Source organism: Malania oleifera, chromosome 12 (assembly GCF_029873635.1).
Source record: "Malania oleifera isolate guangnan ecotype guangnan chromosome 12, ASM2987363v1, whole genome shotgun sequence".
NCBI classification, from domain to species: domain Eukaryota; kingdom Viridiplantae; phylum Streptophyta; class Magnoliopsida; order Santalales; family Ximeniaceae; genus Malania; species Malania oleifera.
The window spans coordinates 9,083,066-9,106,021 of NC_080428.1; the positions used below are offsets into that span (position 1 = coordinate 9,083,066).

Genomic DNA, 22,956 nt, shown 5'->3' on the forward strand with positions numbered 1-22,956 from the left:
ATTTTTAGACCATCAGAGTTGTGCATTTATTTAGTTTACTATTCATGTAATAATGTTTTTATGATATTTGTTTTCATATGTAATCTTGAATAGTTCTTGTTTTGAACCTCTAAAACCCTTGTTAGGTTGCCTCAAGTCCTTTCCCATTCTAATAGGGTTAAATTCACATATATGGCTGCTTTGGGATTTTGCACACAAGCATTTCATAGATTCAACATTCTAGGTTCTTCTATACACAGGTTCTGTTGCCTTGAATAATATAACAGCAGAGGTTCACATTTGCATTTGCAACTAGTTTGACGTTTAGTATTTTATTGTTTCCTTAGTACATGTGTTTAGAAGTTACCAATTTTTTTGTCTTGTGGGCGTGCCCTTTGGCTGTCGGGTTTAATTTGTCAGCTTATTGTTGGCACCTTGCTATGTCTGTTTGGTGAGTAGATGGTTGAGTCATATAGGGTTTATCATATGCTTGCAAGCATTTATCTTAAGCATAAGATGATGTGAGAAGTTAACACTTTTTTCATCTGGTTGACCTTTATTGAAAAGCCAATTTTTTTTTTTTTGAATGTGTGTATATATATATTCAGCAAAGGAGTTCTCTTGAGTTCTTGTGTAACACCTAGTGCACAAGGCTCTCACTCCATTGAGGCTCTGAGGAGGGCAAGATGTATGCAATCTCACCATTGGTTTTGTTGAGATCATGGTTTTAATAATTGGCCATTTCTGTTATGTAATGCGCGCCTTCTGCCGAATAAGTGTCATATCACACCAATATTGATTGTTTGGTATGTTAGATCCTGTCATTGTCTGCTACAGGCTGTTATGCCCCAATATTGGTTGTGAATTGCTTTGACAACTTTTTATGCTGATTTGGCATTTCAAGCTTTTAAAATGTGGAACAAACTTTATAAATATGTTCATCATATTTACAACTAAATGGTCAAGAACTAAACTCAAACTAATTGAAGATAAACAAGTTGTCTGTAGGTGGGCAAGCAAAAATCATATTTTAGAAATTTTTTTTTTCAACTTGTTATAAATACATCTACATCTTTCAATTGCTAAGAAAATCAGATTAAAGCTTAATTTGAAGTCTTTGCTCCACATGCCTAACCTCTGAATAGATGTTTATGCTTTTAAGTAATTATGCTATGAGTGTTGAAATGCAAATATGTTCATGTTTGGGTTAGATTTATGCTCAATAAAATAGTGATTAATAATAGCCACATGGATTTTCACTCTTTACGAACAAAATAACCAATAGAATAGTTAACATATTAGCATATGTCATATGTAACTTGATTTAAAACATTAGTATTGAAGTTTTGGAGTTAAAATGCATGAATCTATAATTTTTAACCAGTTTGCTAATGCCATAAACAAATTCATGGGCGTGGTGTCCATTAGACGTATAACATTTGAAATGACCATGAATGCTAGGTATGAATGTTGTGGTTAGGAGCATCTGGAATGGTAGGTCTAAGAATTAGGAATGTCTCCCCCATAGTTGTCAAAGCTGCAAGGCACCATAGTAGCCAGAGGCGCGAGGCGAGCCAAGGCGCAAATGGTATTTGAAGCTGAGGCGCGCGCCTCACGAAGGTGAGGCGCACAACTATTAAAATGCTGTAAAATGCCTATTTGGGGTAATTGATATATGAACATATGAATATCTAGTAATATTAGAATTTAAAATGCCAAAACATTCAATAGAAAAATTGGAAATTTAATGAAATTGCCAAGGCCAAAAGCATCGACAATTCAACATAGTTCAACATCAAAATAAAAGAGTAAAATAAAAGATTTGAAAGTCTAAAATCTAAATATCAGCTTAAGTTTAATTCAATACTAGTGAATTCTTAAGTTATGTTGGTCAAACAATCTTCTCTAGTTTAATACTTCTTGATTATTATATTAATTATTATGAATCTTCAACTTGCATTTTTTTTTTTTTCTCATTAATATTATAAGAAGAAGCAGCAGGCAGCAAAAAGAAGAAGAAGAAGAAGAAGAAGAAGAAGAAGAAGAAGAAGAACTGAAAAAGAAGAATAAAAATAAAAGTGAAAGAAGAAGAAGAAAAAGAAGAAGAAGAAGAAGTGAAAAAGAACTGAAGAAGAAGAAGAGGAAGAAGAACTGAAAAAGAAAAAGAAGAATAGGAAGAAGAAGCGGCAGCAAGCAGCAGGCAGCAGGCAGAAGGAAGCAGGCAGCAGAAAGAAGAAGAAGAAGAACTGAAGAAGAAGAAAAAGAAGAAGACGACTTACGAAGGTTCAAAGGCCCGAAAGTGAGCTCGCTGCTGGTTCGAAATGTCGAAGACAAACTCACGTGCTCGTTTGAAGGCTCGCAGACGAACTCGCGAAGGCTCTTGCTGCTTTGAAATGTGGAAGACACGCTCGCGAAGGGTCGTGCTGGTTTGAAATGTTGAAGATGAACTCACGCTGCTGGTTTGAAGGCAAGAAGAAGAGCTTGTGAAGGTTCTTGCTGGTTCGAAGGCTCGAAGACGAACTCACGCTGTTGGTTCGAAGGCTTGCAAGGGCTCCCGCTGGTTCGAAATGTGCAACAGTGCAAGACGAACTTGCGAATGGTTGTGGGACTTCGTAGGGTTGAAGAGGGCTAGGGCTCTGTTGGTTCGAATCGAATGAGGGCTAGCTCTGGCCTTGATTTAAACATGCTAAAAAATTTCAAGGTGCGCCTCACGTCGCCTGACGCCCCTTTGTGCCTCATCGCACCTCTTACAAGTCGCCTCGCCTCGCATGGTATGAGGCACTGGCCTCCTCGCCTATTTGCACCTTGCGCCTAGGAGGTGCGCTTTTAATAACTATGCAAGGCACAATAAGGCGCAAAGGGTTCTTGGGTCTTGGAGCCTTGGTGTGAGGCAAAAGGCCTATGAAAAAGGAGCGTGCTTCGCAAAGGTGAGGTGCACATTTATTTAAATTGTGTGTATCCATTGTAGTTGTTTAATCAAAATTTGAATCATGAATCAAAATTCCAATTTTGGGAACTAAGAATAGAGAATCAAGTCGAATCGCAATATTCTGTACAAATTTTTCTAAAACCAATTCTCTATAAACATGCATATATTGATATACAAACAATTAAAAAATAGTAAAATACATTTAAATTTTGATAATAAAAAAAAATCATATTTTGTGTGAATGCTTTCCCTAAACAAATGAAAGTAATGGAATGGTTCATGAAATGTCAATTAAAAATGAATTTAATGGTGTTTAAGATAAGGAATCAAGAAAAATTAATAAAATCTGAACTTTTGGTGTTCATCAACATTTAAAAAAATATCTCATGCATATTCTTTTTGAAGAAAATAATTAACTTAAAAAATGATAATAATTGAAAAACTACTAAAAAAACCTACTTTTGAATTGTAACAACACAGTGGAACATGAGCACCCCCTTAACTGATAATTGTTTTGCCCCTTCTTCTCAAAGGCAGAAAAATGTACTCCTTTGAAAGTGAACAACGCTTTTGTGAAGCAACATAAGATGTAAAGTTCTATTTTCTCCCCTTTTTAAGGACAAAGCTGACATGGAAAAGCAATAAAAGGTAATCATGTATAAATAAGAGCAATAAAAAAAGAATAGAAAAAGCTCGTTTCTAGGTTTTAACACAAGGTCATCCTCTATCCCCGTTTTTGTTTGTTTTAGTGGCTGATATTTTGAGTAGGATGGTGGATAGGGCTCTAGATATAGGTTTGGTGAAAGGGTTGGAGGTGAGGAGAGAGGGTTCAAGGGTTTGCACCTTAAGTTTGTTGATGATACTATCTTCTTTTTAAAGGATAATAGGCCCTCTTTATTGAATATTTTAGGTCTCCTCCATGTTTTCAAGAAGGTTTCTAGGCTTAAGATTAATACGGGGAATAGCTGTATGACAACTATCAATATGCCTAATGAGAGTGTTAGGGAGTTTTCTCGGACGTGGGTTGTAGCGTTTTGGGTTGGCCGTTGTCCTATCTAGGGGGAATAATTTGGGGAGTAATCCTATATCTGTTAGTTTTTGGGATCCTGTTGTTGGGGGGGAAGGGGTTTCTAAGAGATTGGATGGATGGAAAGGTGCTCTTTTTTCTCTCGGTGTTAGAATTATGCTTATCATGGCTTGTCTTTCTAGTATCCCTTTATACTTTCTTTCTATTTTTAAAGACTTCAATGGGGGGTAGCTAGCAAGATTGAGAAAATAATGAGGGACTTCTTGTGTTTGGGGGCTGGGGGCTTGAGGGATCATTTGGTAAGTTGGGAAGTGGTGGGTAGGCCTAAATGGTAGGTGTTTGGATATTGGAAACTTGGTGTCTAGAAACAGAGCTCTTTAGGCTAAATAGCTTTGGCAGTTTCCGCTAGAGAATTCTTCCTTGTGGCATAAAGTCATTAAAAATAAGCATGGAATTAAATAAGAATGGGTGGGACACTAATTTGAGATTTAAATGTTCTTCAAAGAGTTCGTGGAAAGCTATCTTTGAGAATGCAGTTTTGTCCACCTCTTTTCCTTGCCTCTTTTGCTTGAGCTCTGGGCAGGATGGTCCCATTTGATCTATTGTTGTTGATCTATGTGGCCGTTTGCCTTCTTTGGGATTTTCATTTTTGTAGGTTGTTGAACAATAGGGAGTTGGTGGAGCTATCCTCTTTGCTAGTCTTGTTGAATATTTGTTTGTTGGAATTGGTGTGATCCCAAGAGGGGGGAGGGCTGAATTGGGTTTTAAAAGTATTTCGGCTAATTTAAACATTTACACCGATTCACCACAGTTCATATCCCATTCAGTATTATAGCGTGTATGAAAAATAATGAAGCTATACGTTTGAACATACACGTGCGGCATATCTCATTTAACTCAAATGTGTGGATGCAAATAATTATAATAGTAAATAAACAAGCATACACATGGAATTAAAGTGCAGAAAGTAAATGAAACAGAGAGAGACACACGATATTTGTTATTGAGGTTCCGCCAAACCAGCCTATGCCTCTGCCTTGGGCATACCCCCCATGGATTCCACTAAACCTGCTCACTTAAACAGGCAGAGCAGAAGCCGTTACAACCTTTCCTTATGGGATGAGGTAAACCCCAGCTCAATTACAAGGCTGAGTCTAACTTGTCTCACTTACGGGGCTGAGACTTCCCACTTCAATTTTCGGGTTGAACCGAACCGTACCGAACCGGTCTCACTTACGGGGTTGAGACTCTCCAGTTCAATTCACTGGCTGAACCCAACCGGTACATTAAAACATTTTTGTACATAAAACATGCTTCTGAAATACAAGCAGAGATGTACACATTAAAGCTCAAATATATGCACTCTCTAATGATATGCATTATAAAATATATGCACTCTCTATAAAATAATTTTGCACAAATAAAATGTATATGAAAAATGAGTATTATTGTTCTCTTATAAATATTTTTGCAAATAAAGAATATTTGGAGAATTTAGGAATTTAAGCTCTAGAAAATATTTGTGCTGTAAATAATTTTCTCCCCAAAAGTATTTATCAAAGAAATAACCTGGAGAAAACCTAAGCAATACTCTCAAAAATAATTTTCGGGAAATAAATAACAAGTGAGAGTATATGCAAATAAAATGGCCTGAATAAAATACTCTCCTCAAAAATGATTTTGAAATAACAGCGTGAAAGAGAGTTGGAGAGATTTGTATAAAATATTTTGCCCCAAAAGAATGATTTTGACAATAAAAATGATTTGGGGGAACTTTGATTAACAAGGGGTTTGAGAGAAAATTTAGGCTACTCAAAGTTGCTAATCTGGAGTTACGAGGGGGTATTTATAGATTTTCCAAAAATTATGATCGTTGGGGACACGCTGGGTATTTTCCAAATTTTTTAATTAAAAATTAATTACATTTAAGTCCTTAAAAAATTTGAAACCCGAGAGGTTCAATCGACCATATTAAAGGTTCGGTCGACCATATCACTGAGTTTGGTCGATTGTGGATAATTTGAACTGCAAGTTTGGTTGGCCATATCAGTACAATTTTGAACCCTTTGTAGGTTCGGTCAACCAAGGCAAGGTTCGGTTGACCGTGGCAAAAATGAACTACAAGGTTTGGTCGACCAATTAGTTGGGTGTCAGACACATGTTGGTTTAGTCGACCGAGGAAGATACGTTCAAAACAGAATGATTGACTGAGTGAAGTCAAAATGTTGACTTCCAAACAGTTCGGTCGATTGTGGCATTTACATTGCCTAGTGTTTGGTCGACCGAGACAGTCAAACTTTGACTCAGGGCTGGTTCGGTCGACCAAGTTGATTTGTACTAAAGGGTTCGGTTGACCGAGGCTTTTGAATTAAGCCTAAAAACCTGACATCGGTCGACTGAAGTTACCTAAAGCTGTTCCAAAACATTTGTTTGATTTTAGTTTTTATGAAAATGGTTTTTGGTTAAACTCTAGGTGCCCTAAGGTTTGTCTACGGTCAATTTGAGCATTTAGACATCACGCAGATGCATGCATTATTATAGACCAAAATAATAAAACTTAAATGTATTACAAATACAAATCAAATATGTCTTCTTCATTTGCTTTGAAGACTCCATGGAATATGCCAAATTTGTGCTTTAAGACCTGCCTTGACTTCCATGTACTCTTGATCTTATGTGTGAACTGAATAATGCCCGTTCACGCACTAAAACACACACATAAGAAACACTCGTGTTTGTCAGCATCAAAATAGAGATTGGAATCAAAAAGCCAATATTGTTGATTTTCTTTGGAGAAGGATAGTTGATCTTGGTCTTTGGATCCTTTGGGGGTTTATTCTTGCAAATATTTTGTGATTTTCTGATTAAATCTAATTCATATTTTCCTCTCTATAGTTCCATTTGGAAGTCTAAAGTCCCCTTTAAAATCAAGTCTTGTATCTGGTTGGTTGCGCTTGATAGAATTAATACCAATAACTTGTTACAGGTCAGGACACCTTTGAAGGCTCTATCTCCTAACGTCCGTGTTCTTTGTTTTACCTGTTTAGAATCTGCGTCAGATTTTTATACATTGTGATTAGGCTTGGAGGATATTGAACAAGCTATTTGGTTTTTTGGTGAATGTTGGGTGAGTTTTGAGGTAGTGGAGGACTTTTTTGGCAGTTTCTTTCGTTGGTTTTGGCAGGAATAAGGATAAGGGAAGCTCTCTAGAAATATGGCTTCTTTGCAGTATTTTGGTGGTTGAGGATGGAGCATAATGTGTGTATTTTTTTAAGGGAAGTAGTTGCCATATTTGTTGGTTTGGGAAAAGATGCATTATTGGATTCTCTTTGATGTGTGGGACAGAGAATTTTAAGGGGGTGAGATTTATGATATTCAGCGCAATAGGCACTCTGTGCTGGACTGTTGGTCTGCTCTAGCTTTACTTTCTTTAGAATTTCTAGCCTTGTTAGATAAAAAAATTGAGAAGATTATGAATGGTCTTCTTTGGTTAGGAGTAGGGGAGAATGGAGATAACCTGGTTAGACGGTAGGTCGTTTGTAGGTCTAGGGAGAAGCAAGTCCGGGTCCAATAAGTTGGTGTCTAAAAACGTGGCTTGAATTAGTAAATGGTTATGGCTGTTTTGTTTGGAGCTTTTGGAATAAAATTATAAACATTAAGTTTAGCTTGTGGGAGATTGATTAGGATACTAATATGCGTATACGACATCCTTAGGAGAGTTTTTGGAGGCTTATTTCACCAACTTACTCTCTTTCCTTTCATCTTAATTTAAGTTGGGTGATGACTCTTGTATTTGGTTTTGGTAGAATATTCTGGTGGGTGATGCTTCTTTATTCCTTTTCCACATCTCTTTCATCTTTCCATTGTTCGAAAAGAGTCTATTTCTTCCTTTTTGATCATTAATGTTGATACAAGCTCTTAATATTTACATTTTCATTGAAAAAAAATTAAGTGATTTGGAGGTGGAGGAGCTTTCTTCATTGGTTTCCTTGTTAGAGGGTTCCCTTCCTATTAGGGGGGATATTTTGCTGTGGGTGTTGGATTCTGTTAGATTACCACTTTACCTAAAAGCTTAAACTGTTAGGTTGTGTGCCAACAATGTATTTCAGGCCTTAACACTCACCCACACGTGCAGCCCATCAGCATGTAGAGAGATAAACACACAATCGATAACATCCATTACAGGGAATACAATAATTTTTTTTTGTTGAAAAAACACCACTTAATAAATGCGAGCAATGAGACTGGAAACCATGAACTCCTAATAATTAGCTCTGATACCTTGTTAGATTACCACTTTACCCAAAAGCTTGAGCTTTTGGGTAAAGTGGTATTCTAGCAGACTCATTTGGGGATTTTTTCTTGTAATCCTTTTCTTGATAATTTGATTTGTTCTAATAGGGTTTACTAAAGTTCCATTTAAGGCATTTATTTGGTTATTTGTGCTTAATAGGGTTAAAACCAACAATATGTTGCAAGGTAGGAGGTGTTTTGGCATTATCTCTGGATATGTGTACTTTATGTCGTAATAGAATTGATTTCTCATCCTTTTTTTTTTGGGTGCACTGTAATTTCCTTGGGAGGTGTGTAGAATAAATTGCTTGGCTTGTCTGGTGAACATTATGTTTGTTTAGAGTTGGTGGGGGGTTTTCTCTCTTTCCTTTAGAGGCTTTGGAAGGAGTAAAGATGTGAGTAGATTGTTGAGATGTGCACTTTTTTTCTGTTTTGTGGGAATTATGGTTGGAGCGAAGTGCTTGTATCTTCACCAGAAAGAAGATGCCTTCATCATTGCCTTGGGATAGGTTCATATTTATGGCTTGTTTTTGGGCATATGCAGCTGATTATTTTAAAGAAACATGTTTTTCAGACTTCCTGCAGGATTGGCAGGCTTTGATGTTTTGATTTTGTTCCATTTATTTTTGTTTTGCATTTCATTTTAGGAGGACCTGTTATCCTCTGGTTTGAATAGTCCCTTCTTATCTTATGAATTCTATTATTTTCTTATTAAAAAATCCGACATCCTTATAGAAGAAATACAACTTCTAATCTGTTTCCTCTATCTCTCACCAGTGCCTTTTCTCTTTGACACCTTATCACCCCAATTCATCATATCATAAACCTCCTCGAAATGCAATACCATGGTTACCACTCTTTTTAACATTATCTAACACTTCGTAATTAAGGCAGTGTCCAAAATAAACCTATCCTTAATAAAAATGCTCAGCAACATAGACACAATGTTGCTCAAAACTTCTCTAATCTTCTGGATAACACCTTAGCCAAAATTTTGTACAGACTAGTAACCAAGCTAATAGGTCTATAATCTTTAATCTTTAAAGAACAGCCCTTCTTAGGAACAAGTGCTATGTGAGTGGAATTCTCAATCTTGCGCATTACCCATTATTAGAAAACTGCTGAAAAACTCTGGTAAGATCATCCTTATTAACCCCTGAACTATTCTGAGAAAAAGCATAGTGAAACCATCTGGACTTGGCACTTTGTCTCCATCATCCTAGCAATGGCTAGACTAATTTCTTCCCACCAAAAAAGTCTCTTTAACCTGTGTGTTTTCTCTTTAGAAAGAGGGTACCATCCCAAACCTTCCACCATAGGCCTAGGAGGAAAACTTTCTGCTTATATTTCATCTAGAGCTTTGCTCCTTCCCCTCAAGATTAAAACACTGATCACTACCCACAACTCCTGAACTGAAGCCCAGTTTCTTTATAAAATGTTTCTCTTGTTATTTGTGGAAACTGTATGAAACAGTTGAGTATTACTGTGATTCTCAACCCACATCGTGCTAGGGCTTTGCCTCCAACTGGTACCTTTCTCAAAAAAACCTCTACTAACTAATTTTTTGTCTCTCAGTTCTAAACCCATCTTCGAAAGATCCATTCTCCCCTGCTCTATCAATAATGGCTTACTCTCTTAGGATACAGGATTTCCTCCTAATGTCTTGAAAACCTCTTTATTCTAAACCTTAACCCTCTCCTTAACATGCCTTAATTTACTCATGAATTTGAAACTCTTCCAGCCTTGCACTTGATGCTTGGTCCATCACTTCTTAACACTTTCCTGAACATAGTGATGAGGGAGCTACATAATTTCAGACTGAAAAGGAGTAGCACCCTACTTTGTTTGATTTGACTCAAGAATACAACAGGAAAATTGTGTTAAACATGTTGAGATGAAATCCCATCTATTATTTGAAAAACTCTCTTGCTACTCATTTATAGAAAAATCCATTAGCATGATAAGAGATAAATTTCACACCAGAAATAGACCAAGTAACTGGCCTTTGAACAAATGAATCTCACCTTCTGTTTGATTGGAGAGGAGAATTATTTTTTATTTTTTTGTGCAACCATTATTTGGTTTGGTTTACCAATGAGGAGACAATGAAAAATTTTTTTTTTTTTCCCTTTTAGTTGGGGCGAGATGGAGTTTTAAAAAAAAAAAAAAAAAAAAAAAAAAAAAGATGGAGAGAAACAGGGATAAAAAATGAGATAAAAGGGCTTTGATTTTGTCTGCAAAAGTGGAGAGAAATAGATAGAAGAAATTTGGCATCTCTCTATCCTTCTCTCCCTCTCTCTCTCTCTCCCCTCCCCCCTCCCGCCATTTCATTTCTTTTATTTTCTTTTCTCTTCTTTTCTCTCCTTAAGTTACTTTTCACTTCCCTCCATTTTTCTCCAGCCAAATGGACCACCCAACTTGAATACTGTAACATTAAAATACCCATTCAAATACCATCTCAGACCACAATCCAAACAAACTAGCTAACTCTTTGAAAAAAAAAGTTCTTGAACCACGCCTACCAGGACCATCAACAGATGTCACCCACCAGTCCCTAAAACCAATAACCTTCAAAATGATGATAATGCCCCCTAGAAACCTCAGATGAAGGAAGACAGATCTGGTACTTGAACCTAGATTCCGAGCTTAGTTAAGAAGCATCCGCCTCTTTCAATTTTTGACTCCTAAAGAAGCAACACATCAGGGCAACCCTCCCAACAACCTCTCTAATTACCCACTTTTTTATCCTTATCACCTAAACTTCAAACATCTTGTGTGAGTCTTCATAAAGAAGCAATTATAAAGGTTCTGCTTCTTCCCTTTTGTCATCATAATGACAATAAAGACAGTCTATTAAGCTGCCATCATGCCCTCTTTGGTGTCTTTCTACATCCTAATCTCTACTCCTGATGTATTCACTAATCTAAGCCCTAAAGCATCCAAGAGACATTGCGTATCTTGGTTGCCCCTCTGATTCCCAAGAAAATCTACAGTTGCAGATAACCCCTTCACATTCTTCTTCCCTAATGTAGTGCTAGTTGGGAATAGTGTTATGAAGGACAAGGTAAGACGCCATAAGGAACTTGCTTACAGTAGTAGCCCTTGCATAGTTAGGAACTCCAATGGATCTTATATATATATCAAAGGAGAAGATTTGGAAAAGTAGAGTTAGGTACTGAAAACAAATTCAGAACAAAAGGAAAAAATTAAAGGGCAAGGACGAAACTGGACAAAAAAGTCTTTACAAACAGATTCCCTCATCAGAGGAAGAGACTGATCATCCATGTCCTTGTCTTCACTAATGCCGTGCTGCCCAGATAAATGAGAACCACCTGGCACATCCTCTATCAGTGCTTGCTTCGCATCTGCACCACTCCAGTGTCACACCCAAACCATGCATCCCTTGGATTAGAATTTTATCGTTAGAGCCTGAAATAGTGCAATCATAATAATTAACCTCTTCCTCATCTCCATCATCAACATTTTCCAAACACCATAACAATTTCCCTGCACTATTTTCAAGGCCCTCTTGCTGATGTTCATCAGCATCACATCTGGTATCATTAGACTGCCCCTTGTTTTGATTCATTTGCTTGTAAATCTCTGAAAGACACCTTGACGACTCCTGAGATTTATGATGTTCTGTTCCATTTAAGGGCCAACTCAATTTTGCTACAAAGCTGACAAAGCAGTCAAATTTTTACAAAAATATCTTTTGAACCATAAATGTAAAAAATGAATCTAGTGTTCGTGTTAACTCAGTGTTCGTAGATTGGTCTTTTGTTTGTTGCTTTGATGTGCTTTTTGTATAGTCCTATGAATATTGGGAATAACATATGTGCAAGATCTAGACCGTAAATGCACCACCATGGGTGGTGGCTTGTTGGTAGGGCTTACTCTCATGTGGTTTGGAGTACAATTTGAATCCCTTTGATGCTTTGATGTGCTTTTTGTATAGTCCTATGAATATTGGGAATACCATATGTGCTAGATCTAGATCGTAAATGCACCACCAGGTGGTGGCTTGTTGGTAGGGCTTTACTCCCATGTGGTTTGGAGGACAATTTGAATCCAAATGAGCCGTCACATGACTGGATTTGAACTCATGGCCTTAAATCTCAGTTCTATGGCTCTATACCAGATAGCGGAGGCTTGTGCAGTGAGCCCCTTACAGAGGGCTTATGATCTGCTTTTCAGCTTGTTGGGTTTCTTCTGGTTTCAGATGGTTATGGTTATTCCCAGGGCGGGTTGTCACAAATTGGTCACTCCCTCCTGCCATTTTTATCTAGCTAGGAAACAGTCAAGACATTGAATACTAGTGAAGTCAAAATGGAAATATCTGATTATTCTATTGATCAATTTAAAACACCAGAAGAGATAGAGTTGAATGCCTAATGATGCTATCCATAGTTGTACTTAAATGATGCTTTTGCATTCTTAGCATAATTTGGTTAAAATGCTTCTTTTTGAATGCATGTTATATATTTTTTGCCCTGCAGCGTTGTTCTTTTTTCGATATATGCTTATCTTTTTATGGCTTATAAGCTGGCAATGTATTGCCAGATATGGAACGAGTGAAAGACAGTGGGTAGAAGCACAGGTTGAGAATGCCAAGCAGCAAGCCATTCTCACGACACTTAAATCTCAAATTACAGCTGATGAAGCTCATATTCATCTTGATTTTCATTCCCTTAGGTACGCATTCCCTTTTACTCTTAATATTCCAATTTTTAGATTGTCTTATGTTATTCATTTTCTTCTCAACTATGTTTCACAAGATTTAAATGACAAGTACTGAAATTCTGGCTGATTTGGCTTCTGTTAGAATCCCATGAATTTCTTTTGATAGACGAGGGAAAAAAAAAAATACAATAAGCTCAATAAAGCCTTCCAATCATGCTTGATGTCCTCAAAACTAATGCTCTCTTTATACAGCCCATGCTAAAAGCCCAAATAAATTCCAAATACCATATCCTTCCCAAAGTAGAGGTAAATACAATTGCTTGCCAGAAAAAAGTTGTATTACGTTCTTATGAAATCCTCACAAAACCAGCGAACAGAACACACCTTCATAAACTATTACCATTCTTACTTTTCCCAAATCCTGTAAATGTAATAATCAAAAGCTCCCCGACTGACTTTGGACAACCTCAAACCTCACCATATAAGCCAAATAATCTATTCCACATGTCCCAAGTAAATGGACAATGCAAAAATCATTGGGAAACAGTCTCTGAATTGATATAACACAGAAAGCATACATCAAGGGACAAAGCCTTTGAGATCTCTTACTCTGCAGCAGTTGTTGGTTTTACTCTATCAAGGGCCACCGACCAAAAAAGAATCTTTAATCTTAGAAGGTACTTAGGCCTCCCAATCAGTGGCAGGTCCAGAAATTGCCTTTTTTTTGGGGGGGTGGGGGTTGGAGGGCTAAAGTACATGCATAAAAGAAATTTGTTGACACTGCTTTAATATGTTTGTGATTATTATAGGATTCATTTATTTTTAGGTAAGTCATTTATTGTATAAACATGTATGAATTAGAAAAAGAAAAAAGAAATGTCTCATTAATTAGAACCATGAGTATCCGACAATGGTGAAGAATGAAATGTAAGAACTAATGGTATTTGATATAGAGAGAAAATATAATGAAAGATAAATTTATTTTTTATTTTCCTTTTCTTTCCTTTTGCCAAACAAAATTCTTAATCCAAACATACTATTATGACTGTCAGCTTGGATTTGAAATTTTAAGAAATGGGAACTTTACAAAGCTTGGGATCAAAAGAGAGAGATACTAAATGAGAGATGAGAGCTAGCTGCATGAGGGCTCAGCAGGGCTTGTGGGTCTCCATTAAATCTCAAAAGGAAAATGGTTTTGGGCTTGGAGGTGGAAACAGCAATTACCAATTCCAGGGCCCCACCTAACAAAGAATGGTAGGGTGGGTTTTAGCTAGAAATGTTTTTAAAGGGGGCCAGACAGGGCTGTGAATTGAAGAAGTAAAGGGGGGATAAAATTTTTCTAGGAGCTTGGGGGTGGCTGCCACCTCGTGCCTCCCCTTGCATCCACGCCTGCTCCCTATGCCATATGCAGTGATGAATGGGAAAAGACACATAGACTTGATAAGGTGACCAAAAGAAAAAAAAAATTACAAGAGTATTCACCTGATTAATCCAAAGCCCGCATCCTAACATCCCTCCTGTTAGAGATATGGCAAACCTCGAACATAACAAGCAAAGTAGAAAGTGCCACCATATCCCTATGATACAAATTCCTTCTACAATGAAAATCTCAAGAAAAAGAATCATCATCTGGAATTAGAGGGGAAGAAATAGCAGAATTATGTAAGAAAGAAATGATAAAAGTGAGCAAGAGAAAGCCGTAAAGCTGAATGCCTCACCAAAATATCCTTCCGAAGCGAATATGAGTACCGTTCCTAGTTTAAAGCTTGTCAAAGGAATAAGTAAAGGGTAAACTTGCGAGATAATTCTCCAAGGACTCTTAGATGAACATCTAAGACCCGTATTTGCATCCTATCCAGTATCCATTGACATGCAGGCCAAACCTACTTATAACTTTGTGCCACCGGGAGTTCACATCTAAGGGAAACTGCCACAACTATTCACAAAAAAGAGTTGTGTTCTTTTAGACAGCATATTGGAAAGACCCAATTGCCCCTCCTCATATCGGACATTAGGTTCTAAAGGGAAACCTACATAAGTAATGGGCTAGCTCAAAACATCGCAACCTAGCAAAGGAAGAAAGGGTACTTGACTCAATGCCAAGGCTCACAATGTGACTCTTGGAAAGATTATTTCTTAATCTCAACATTCCTTCAAAAATTGGAAAGATGGTTGGCGTATTTCAGAAGTTGTGCACATCCTCCAACAAAAGAGACTAGCAATACATGCAAACTATAAATGAAAAAGAAAAAAGACAACTTATCCCTAGTAGCCTCTTAAACCTTCCCTCCTTCATCCTCACGACCATGCATAGGATGGTCATGATTCTTAATCAGTCTCTTGCACTAGTTTCTTTCTTATCAAATTCCTTTCTCGTGATTTCGACATTGTGGGAATGAACTGGGTGTTCATTTGAAAGTTAGGGTTGAGCTAGAAGTCTTCAAATGCGGAATTTCTCAATTCCATTGTGTTTTGGCTCTTAAAATTTGTTGGGAGGCATGCTTTCTTTATTTTGCTGAAGAAGGGGAAGAGTTGTTTGCCTTGAGAAGGTCCTTGAAGGAGGGCATAGGCAAGATTTACGAGTCCCAAAGGGATATCAGAGTATTTTTCCTTGAAGCTATGATTAAGCTATCAATTAAACATGAATTGGGCGACGAATTCAAAGACCCTAGTTTGAGCTATGTAGGCCATGCATCCTTGAACATCATTCGACAGAAGAACTAGGGGGATAAGACAAGTGTGATCAAGAGGGTCTCAGAGAAATGTTCTTCCGCTGACATCATTGTACCAGCCCTAGTGATGGAGAGGAGGATCTTTGTGAGGAGTGTAGGGTGTGATTACAAGGATAGGGAGATATTTTCTTTCCCATGCAAGGATATTCTGCTAGCTGCTGGCAAGATTATTGAATTTCCTAAATTTAACTTTTTCCGAGGCTCCAGGGTAGATGGGCAAGCTAGTCATGGACCCCTCTATATTGGGCCGAGCAGAGTTGTGAGCAAGTATGTCGAAAAGGATAAGTCTGTTGGTCTAGTCTATTACAGGAGGCTGACTTGAGACCTTCTGGAGTAAAGGAGATGGGCTTGAATTCATCAAGAAAGGTAGGGCCCTTTTAATAAAGTAAAATGGGCTGTTTTGGTGGTGAGGGTGTGGAGGGAGCTATATTGGGGTTGCTGGTCAGAGTTTAGAAGCAACCATGAAGGGAGGTGAGCAAGACAAACAATGCCGGTTCTTCAAACAGCTGGGAGGACAACAACAATCTTTTCAGCAGTCCCTGTTTTTCTCAAATTTAAATTTTTAATTAGGTACAAAGGGATGGCAAAGTGGAAAAGCATGGGAGATTTCAGTAAGGGAAGATGATATGAGCAGTTTTTGTGATTCTGAGAAGCAATTGTTGCTTGGTCAATTGATAGCTGATCAAGATTTGGATGGAGAGAATGGCTAGGTGTAGATATTAGATGATGATTCCGAAGCTGAAGCAAAGGAATTATTGGGGCGGAATGAAGCTTTATTAAAGGAAATTCAATAGAGTGGGAAAGAGTGTCCTTAGTTGGTCTTTGACACTTTTCATTCTGTACTTATATTGCTAATAGGAGGGAAAATGGTGGAGAGACACATATGCCCATTGGAGGATTTGAATACTTCCAAATTTGAAAAAAAATTATTCTTCCCTTTCTTATTTAGTCTTTTCTTTCTTCTAATGCTCTATGCCAAAGGGAGGGTGCTAGTGGGGGTAGTGCTTTTGGGTCAAACTTGGGAGATGGTGAAAGTGGCTATAGAGACTCCAAAGAGCTCTTGGATGACGTGGGTTTGGAATTAGTGTGCTGCATGGTTTGAGTTGAGGGGTCGGATTGACCCCTAGGATGTATGAGAGGAAGAGAAGGTTCAGGAAGAATTAAAAAAAATCTAACTTCTTCTAGTGATTATGGGGGTGGGAAGGGCATCGATAAAGGAGATAAACCTGTTCGATTAAAAATCTTGTTAGTTGGAATGTGAGACGTTTAAGGTATTTTGGGAAGAGGAGTTTGATTAGGGAGGTTTTGTCTAGATATTCACCTGGTATTGTGTTGATCCTAGAAACCAAACTTGAGATCATTGATGGGGTGTTGTTTAAGGGTATTTGGGAAGGGCATGGTAAGGATTGGATCTTCTTATCCTATCGAGGTTTGGAGGGTACATCCTTGTTAAATGGGACACTCATTCTTTTTCTAGTGTGGTCAGCCCGGTGTGTATGTGTGTGTGTGTGTGTGTGTTTTTTTTTTTCCCCCTCTTTCTATCCTAGTGGAAGTGAGAGGTTGGGGTCAGTGGTTAGGTTTCTTTGGTGTATTGTCCTTCTAGATCAATTCGTAGGAGATCTTTTTGGCATGGAATTTATTTTGTTTTTCGTTTTTTGCACCCTTGGTGGATCATGGGTGGTGATTTTAACACTATTTGGTTTCTGGGGGAGAAGAAGAAGGTGGTATGGTTATAGCTAGTATGCAACCTTTTATCACATTTGTCAAGGAGTGTTTTGAGAGATCTCTCCTTGGGGAGTGCTAATTTGTCTTGGTTTGTGGGTGGGGATAGGGCGGTTGGTAGTAGGCTTGACAGGTTTTTGTTTTATAGTGAGTGGGAGAATTTTCCCAATCTCTCTCAATTTATGCTCCCAAGTCCCATGTTTGATCACTTTTTTATCTTGTTGGAATCCAGCAAGGTTTCTTGGGGTCCTACTCCCTTTAGGTTTGAAAATAGGTGGCTGGATCATGATTCCTTCCAGCCTTTGGTTACGAATTCTTGAAGAGAAGACGTGGAAAGGGGTTAGGAAGGGTTTAGGTTTATGAGGAAGTTGAAGATGTTGAAAGAGAAGTTGAAAGTGTGGATTAGGGGGGTGTATGGAGATGTAAGGTTTAGAAAGGCTAGTCTTTTAGCTAAGTTGGATTTATTAGAAAGAAAGGAAGAAGAGGCTTGGAGAGTGAGGAGGTGAAAAGGGTGTCATTAAAAATGTATTGAAAGATGTGATTTTTAGGGAATGAGGAGTTTGGAGATAGAAGAGTAACTTCAAATGGGTTAAAATGGCAATTGTAAATTTAGATTTTTCCATAGGATCACAAGCTAGAAAATGAGGAAGAATTGATCGAGGAATAGGATGGGGGAGGTGGGGGTAGGGGGGCTTATTTCCAAATCTGGTCGGAATGTCTCATATATCACTGAGTTTTATTATAATTTGTATACTGAAGAGTCGTCTTGTAGGCCACTGGTTGATGGCTTAGGGTGGGACCATATTTTTGGGGATAAGATATCTTGGTTGGAAAAACCTTTTGAGGAGGAAGTGAGGGTTGTTGTGCTTGGGATGGAGAGAGATAAGGTTGCGGGCTTAGATGGTTTTGATTTGGCGATTTTTCATGAGTGTCGGGAGTTGATTAAGGTTTTTAATGAATTTTTTTGGAATGAGATGTTTTTTTTTTGAACAAGTGTGTCAATTCCACTTTCATAAATTTGGTTCCAAAGAAGAGTAGATCTATTTGGATTGCAAATTATAGACCTATTAGTTTGGTTTCTAGTATGTATGAGATTATTACTAAAGTACTAGCTAATAGGTTGAGCATGGTGTTTGATAAGACAATTTTTTTTTGATTGAGAAAGAAAATTCATTAATGTATGCAAGAGTGATTTACATAGAACATGGGATAAGATATCCTCCTAACAATACAAAGGTAAGAAGAGAAGCAAAAGAAACAGTTACAACAAAGCCTCTTTCCAATCCCTTTGAAGATCTGATAGCAACATTCTTTGAAAATTGATTAGACTATTTCTAATCTTAAAAGTGAGTTTGTGGGCGTAGACTAATAGGATGCCATTGTGGGAGAAACTTAGTCTTCTCGTCATAGATTTCATTCAGTTATTGTTCTTGTTAAAGAAAAAACATTTAGTTATTGTTCTTGTTAAAGAAAAAACAGACTTACTGGGTACTAGGAACATGCAATTGCTTGCAATCATTTGTATCAGAATCTTACCCAAGCTTGCCTCAATATTTTGGTCAGGCAGAGCAAGTGCAGAGTCTGTGTTAGCCCACCCCTCTAGCTATAAGTTGCCCTTCTATCTAGGCAGGGCTTGACCTATGTGACTAATTTTTTTATGTCTAGGGTGAGATTCTGACACAGATGTTGGACTATAGACCTATTAGCTTAGTTTCTAGTTTTTATAAAATCATTACTAATTTTTTAGTTAACAGGTTGGGTTCGGTGCTAGATAGGACTATCTCTAAGGCACAGAGTGCATTTATGGGGAGTAGGCAAATTGTGGGGGCCATTTGGCTGCCAATAAAGTTGTTGAATATATTCAGAGAAGGAAGAAGAAGGGACTCATTTTTAAGTTGGATTTTGAGAAAGCTTATGACAGAGTGAATTGGGATTTCCGGGATAAGATTTTTGTGAGAAGGGAATTTGGTGAGAGATGGTGGTGTTGGATTAGAGGCTGTTTGCATAATGTAAGCTACTCAGTTTTAGTGACTGGTGAGTCTTAAGTCTTGGTTTAAGGCTACAAGAATGATTAAGCAAAGTGACCCTCTATCCCTGTTTGTGTTTGTTTTAGTGGCTGTGATTTTGAGTAGGATGTTGGATAGGGCTGTGGATAGAGGTTTTCTCTAGGGGTTGGGGATGGGGAGAGAGGTGGCCAAGGTTTTGCACCTTAGATGTTTTTGAGAGAGTTCATGGAAAGCTATCTCTGAGAGTTCTCCCCTCTTCATTTCCCATATTAAATTCTTGGTGGGTAAGGGTGGTTATATCGGATTTTGGAAAGATCCTTGGTTGGGGAATGTAGTTCTGTCCACCTCTTTTCCTTGCCTCTTTCTCTTGAGCTCAGGGCAGGATGGCCGCAGTTCATCTGTTGTTGTTGATCCAGGTGGTCCTTTGCCTTCTAAGTATTTTCATTTTTGTAGGTGGTTGAAGGATATGGAGTTGGTCGAGCTATCCTCTTTGGTAGTCTTGTTGAATAATTGTTGATTTTCTTAGGAGGAGGATAGTCGATCTTGGTCTTTGGGGGTTTATTCTTGCAATTCTTTTTTGTGATTTTCTGACTAGATCTAATTCATTTTTCCTCTCTATAGATCCATTTGGAAGGCCAAAGTCATCTTTAAAATCAAGTCTTTTATCTAGTTGTTTGCACATGATAGAATTAATACCAACAACTTATTGCACGTCAGGTGAACTTTAAAGGCTCTATCTCCAGACTTCTGTGTTCTTTGCTTTAATTGTTCAGATTCTGCATCGCATCTTTTTATATATTGTGATTATGCTTGGAGGATATGGAACAAGTTATTTGGTTTTTAAGGTGAATGTTGGGTGAGTTCAGAGGTAGTGGAGGACTTTTTGGCAGTTTCTTTTGTAGGTTTTGGCAGGAGAAAAGAAAGGGCAGCACTCTGGAAGTGTGCCTTCTTTGCAGTGTTTTGGGGGTTGTTGATGGAGCGTAATGCGTGTAGTTTTTTAAGGAAGAAATTGCTGTGTTTTTTGGTTTGGGAAAAACACATTATTTAGATTCTCTTTGGTGTGTGGGATTGGGGAATTTTGAGGGGTTGAGCTTTTCTAATATTCTGTGCAATTGGCCCTATGTGCTGGATTGTTAATTTGCACTGGTTTTGCTTTGCTCTTTTAGGTTTCGTTTTTTTTTAATCAGTATTTTTCCAGACTTTACTAAGGAGATGTCTTATTATTCTCCTGGATGTACATTCTTAATCTATTATCAAATTCTTCTTCTACTATCAAAAAGCAAAATTTGTTATGTCTGTTAAGGCTTGATATACATTGTTGGCCCAGTACCTAACAGCATAAGCTTTTAGGTAAATTGGTACTCTAGCATGGTGTTAGAGTAAGATCTGACCTAAACTCTAATTGCATAACTGCGACCAAACCAAACTGTAAACATCATAAGCCCACGTAAACCTGCATCATCAGAGACCAGAAGCAGGGTCAGGAGTTGCTGGAAAATGGAGAAATTGATGGAGAAATCCTTGATGCTGCTGTCCTCTTCAAAACCTCAAGAAATACTTTATATTTTGCAAATACCAATTAAATAACAAGTCTTGGTACCTGCCAATCTGTTAGCTTGCAAATTTTGACTGCTATAGGATTTGATAACTATACTCTTTTGGGGTCCTAGTCATGTCACGTCAAAGTTGGGTTTTGATACTTTGTTATGTTTGTCTATGACTACTCTGGAATGGCTTTTCTATATTTAATGAAATATTGTTTTGAGCTGCTTAATTTCTTTGTGCCTCTTGTTCTAAATAAGGACTTAGTTTGATATGCCTGTGAGATACTTTAGAGTGATAATGCTATGGAGTACTTCAGTACTCAATTCACTCCTTATATGACTAACTTTGGTATGGTTGATTAGTCTTATGCTCATAATCCACAGCAGTATGGAGTCCTTGAGGGGAAAATGTACATATTCTTGAAGTCACTTGAGTCCTATTGTATCAAAATGAATGTCCCTCATGTTTTTTGGGGTGATTCTGTGCTCTTTGCTTGCTCTCTCAACAATAAAATGCCATCCCCTATCCGTGGTAGTAAAACACCATATTTAGTTATCTTTTTTATGGATCCTTTGTTCTTACCTCTTCATATATTTGGCTGTGTCCTTTGTCCATCAGTTAAGTCCAAGAATGGATAAGTCGTATCCTCGTGTTATCAATTGTATCTTTTTAGGCTGTTGTACTCTAACGGGATGTTGATGTTATTGCCTTACTTTACATCAATTCTTTGTCTCTATTGATATCTTTTTTGAGTCCACACCATACTATTTTGATTCCATGAGTTCTATTGACCTTGACAAGTCCCTTCCTATGCCTAGCCTTCTAGACCTTAGCTTATTATCTCCACCAAATCTCCTTACATCTTCATCTAGTTAGAGTCTTTGTCACTTCAATCGTCCCAATTGACTTAGGGAGGATAGCCTCGTCTAGCATCCACTTCTACACCTCTAGTTCCCTCATCAAATGATCCTATTTCCCAAGATGTTGATCCTCTCATTTCTATTAAAAAGGGTAAATGCACTTTTACCTCACATCCAATATCTAATTTTGTTTACTTTTATTTCTTGTCACCCTCACTCAATTGTTTTGTTAGTGCTTCGTCTTCTATTGCTCTTCCAAAATCTATTTTTGAAGTGCTGTCCCATTTTGGGTGGAGGACTACAATGATTAAAGAGATGTATGAGCCACAAGATAATAATATTTGGGAGTTGGTAGCTCATCCTCCTTATAAGTATTTTGTTGGCCGTCGTTGGGTGTACATTGTGAAGGTCAATCCTGATTGACCATGGATTGATTGAAGGCCTGCCTTGTTGCTAAGGGATATTTGCAGGTGTATGATTTGGATTATTCAAACACATTCTCCCTAGTTGCCAAACTTGCATTAGTGTGTTTGTTCATTTCCTTAGCCACCACCTGTCATTGGCCTCTAAATTTGTTAGATGTGAAGAATGCTTTCCTTCATGGTGATCTTCAAGAGGAGATCTATTTGGACCAACTAGTTGGGTTTGTTGCTCATGGGGAGTTAGGCTTCATGTGTTGGCTCAAGAAATCATTACATAGATAAAAGTTGTCTTCTAAAGCATGGTTTGATCAATTCATTGTTGTAGTATTTGAGTTTTGCCTTTGATGGTGTGTCGTAGATCACATTGTATTTTATTGCCATACTCCTTTTGGCAGGATTTTGCTTATTGTCTATGTGGATGATGTTGTGATTGATGATGATTATCTTGAGCATAAAACACTTCCTATAGACTAACTTTCATACCAAAGATTTGGGACTATTGAAGTACTTTCTGGGTGTAGGAGTATCATGATCTCATATGGGAATTGTCTAGTCACAGTAGAAGTATGTTCTTGATCTTTTAGATGAGACTGGGATCCAAACCTATTGATACACTTATGGATCCCAATAGTAAGTGCTAGGCATGGGTGATTTGTTGCCTAACCAAGGATGGCACTAATGACTTGATTTGGAAAGTTGAATTATCTCATAGTAACTCGATTAGATATATCTTTCGTAAGAAGTGTTGTGAGTTAGTT

General features: G+C 37.7%; 1 protein-coding gene across 2 annotated transcripts in view; it reads left to right on the top strand.

The window, feature by feature from the left end:
• LOC131145029 (AUGMIN subunit 3) overlaps nucleotides 1–22,956 on the top strand; it is a 124,906-nt gene that overhangs the window by 38,610 nt on the left and 63,340 nt on the right. For both annotated transcript variants that reach the window (XM_058094057.1, XM_058094058.1), the window contains exon 9: nucleotides 12,792–12,923. In XM_058094057.1, the coding sequence (XP_057950040.1) occupies nucleotides 12,792–12,923 (132 nt within the window). The remainder of the gene's footprint in view (nucleotides 1–12,791; nucleotides 12,924–22,956) is intronic.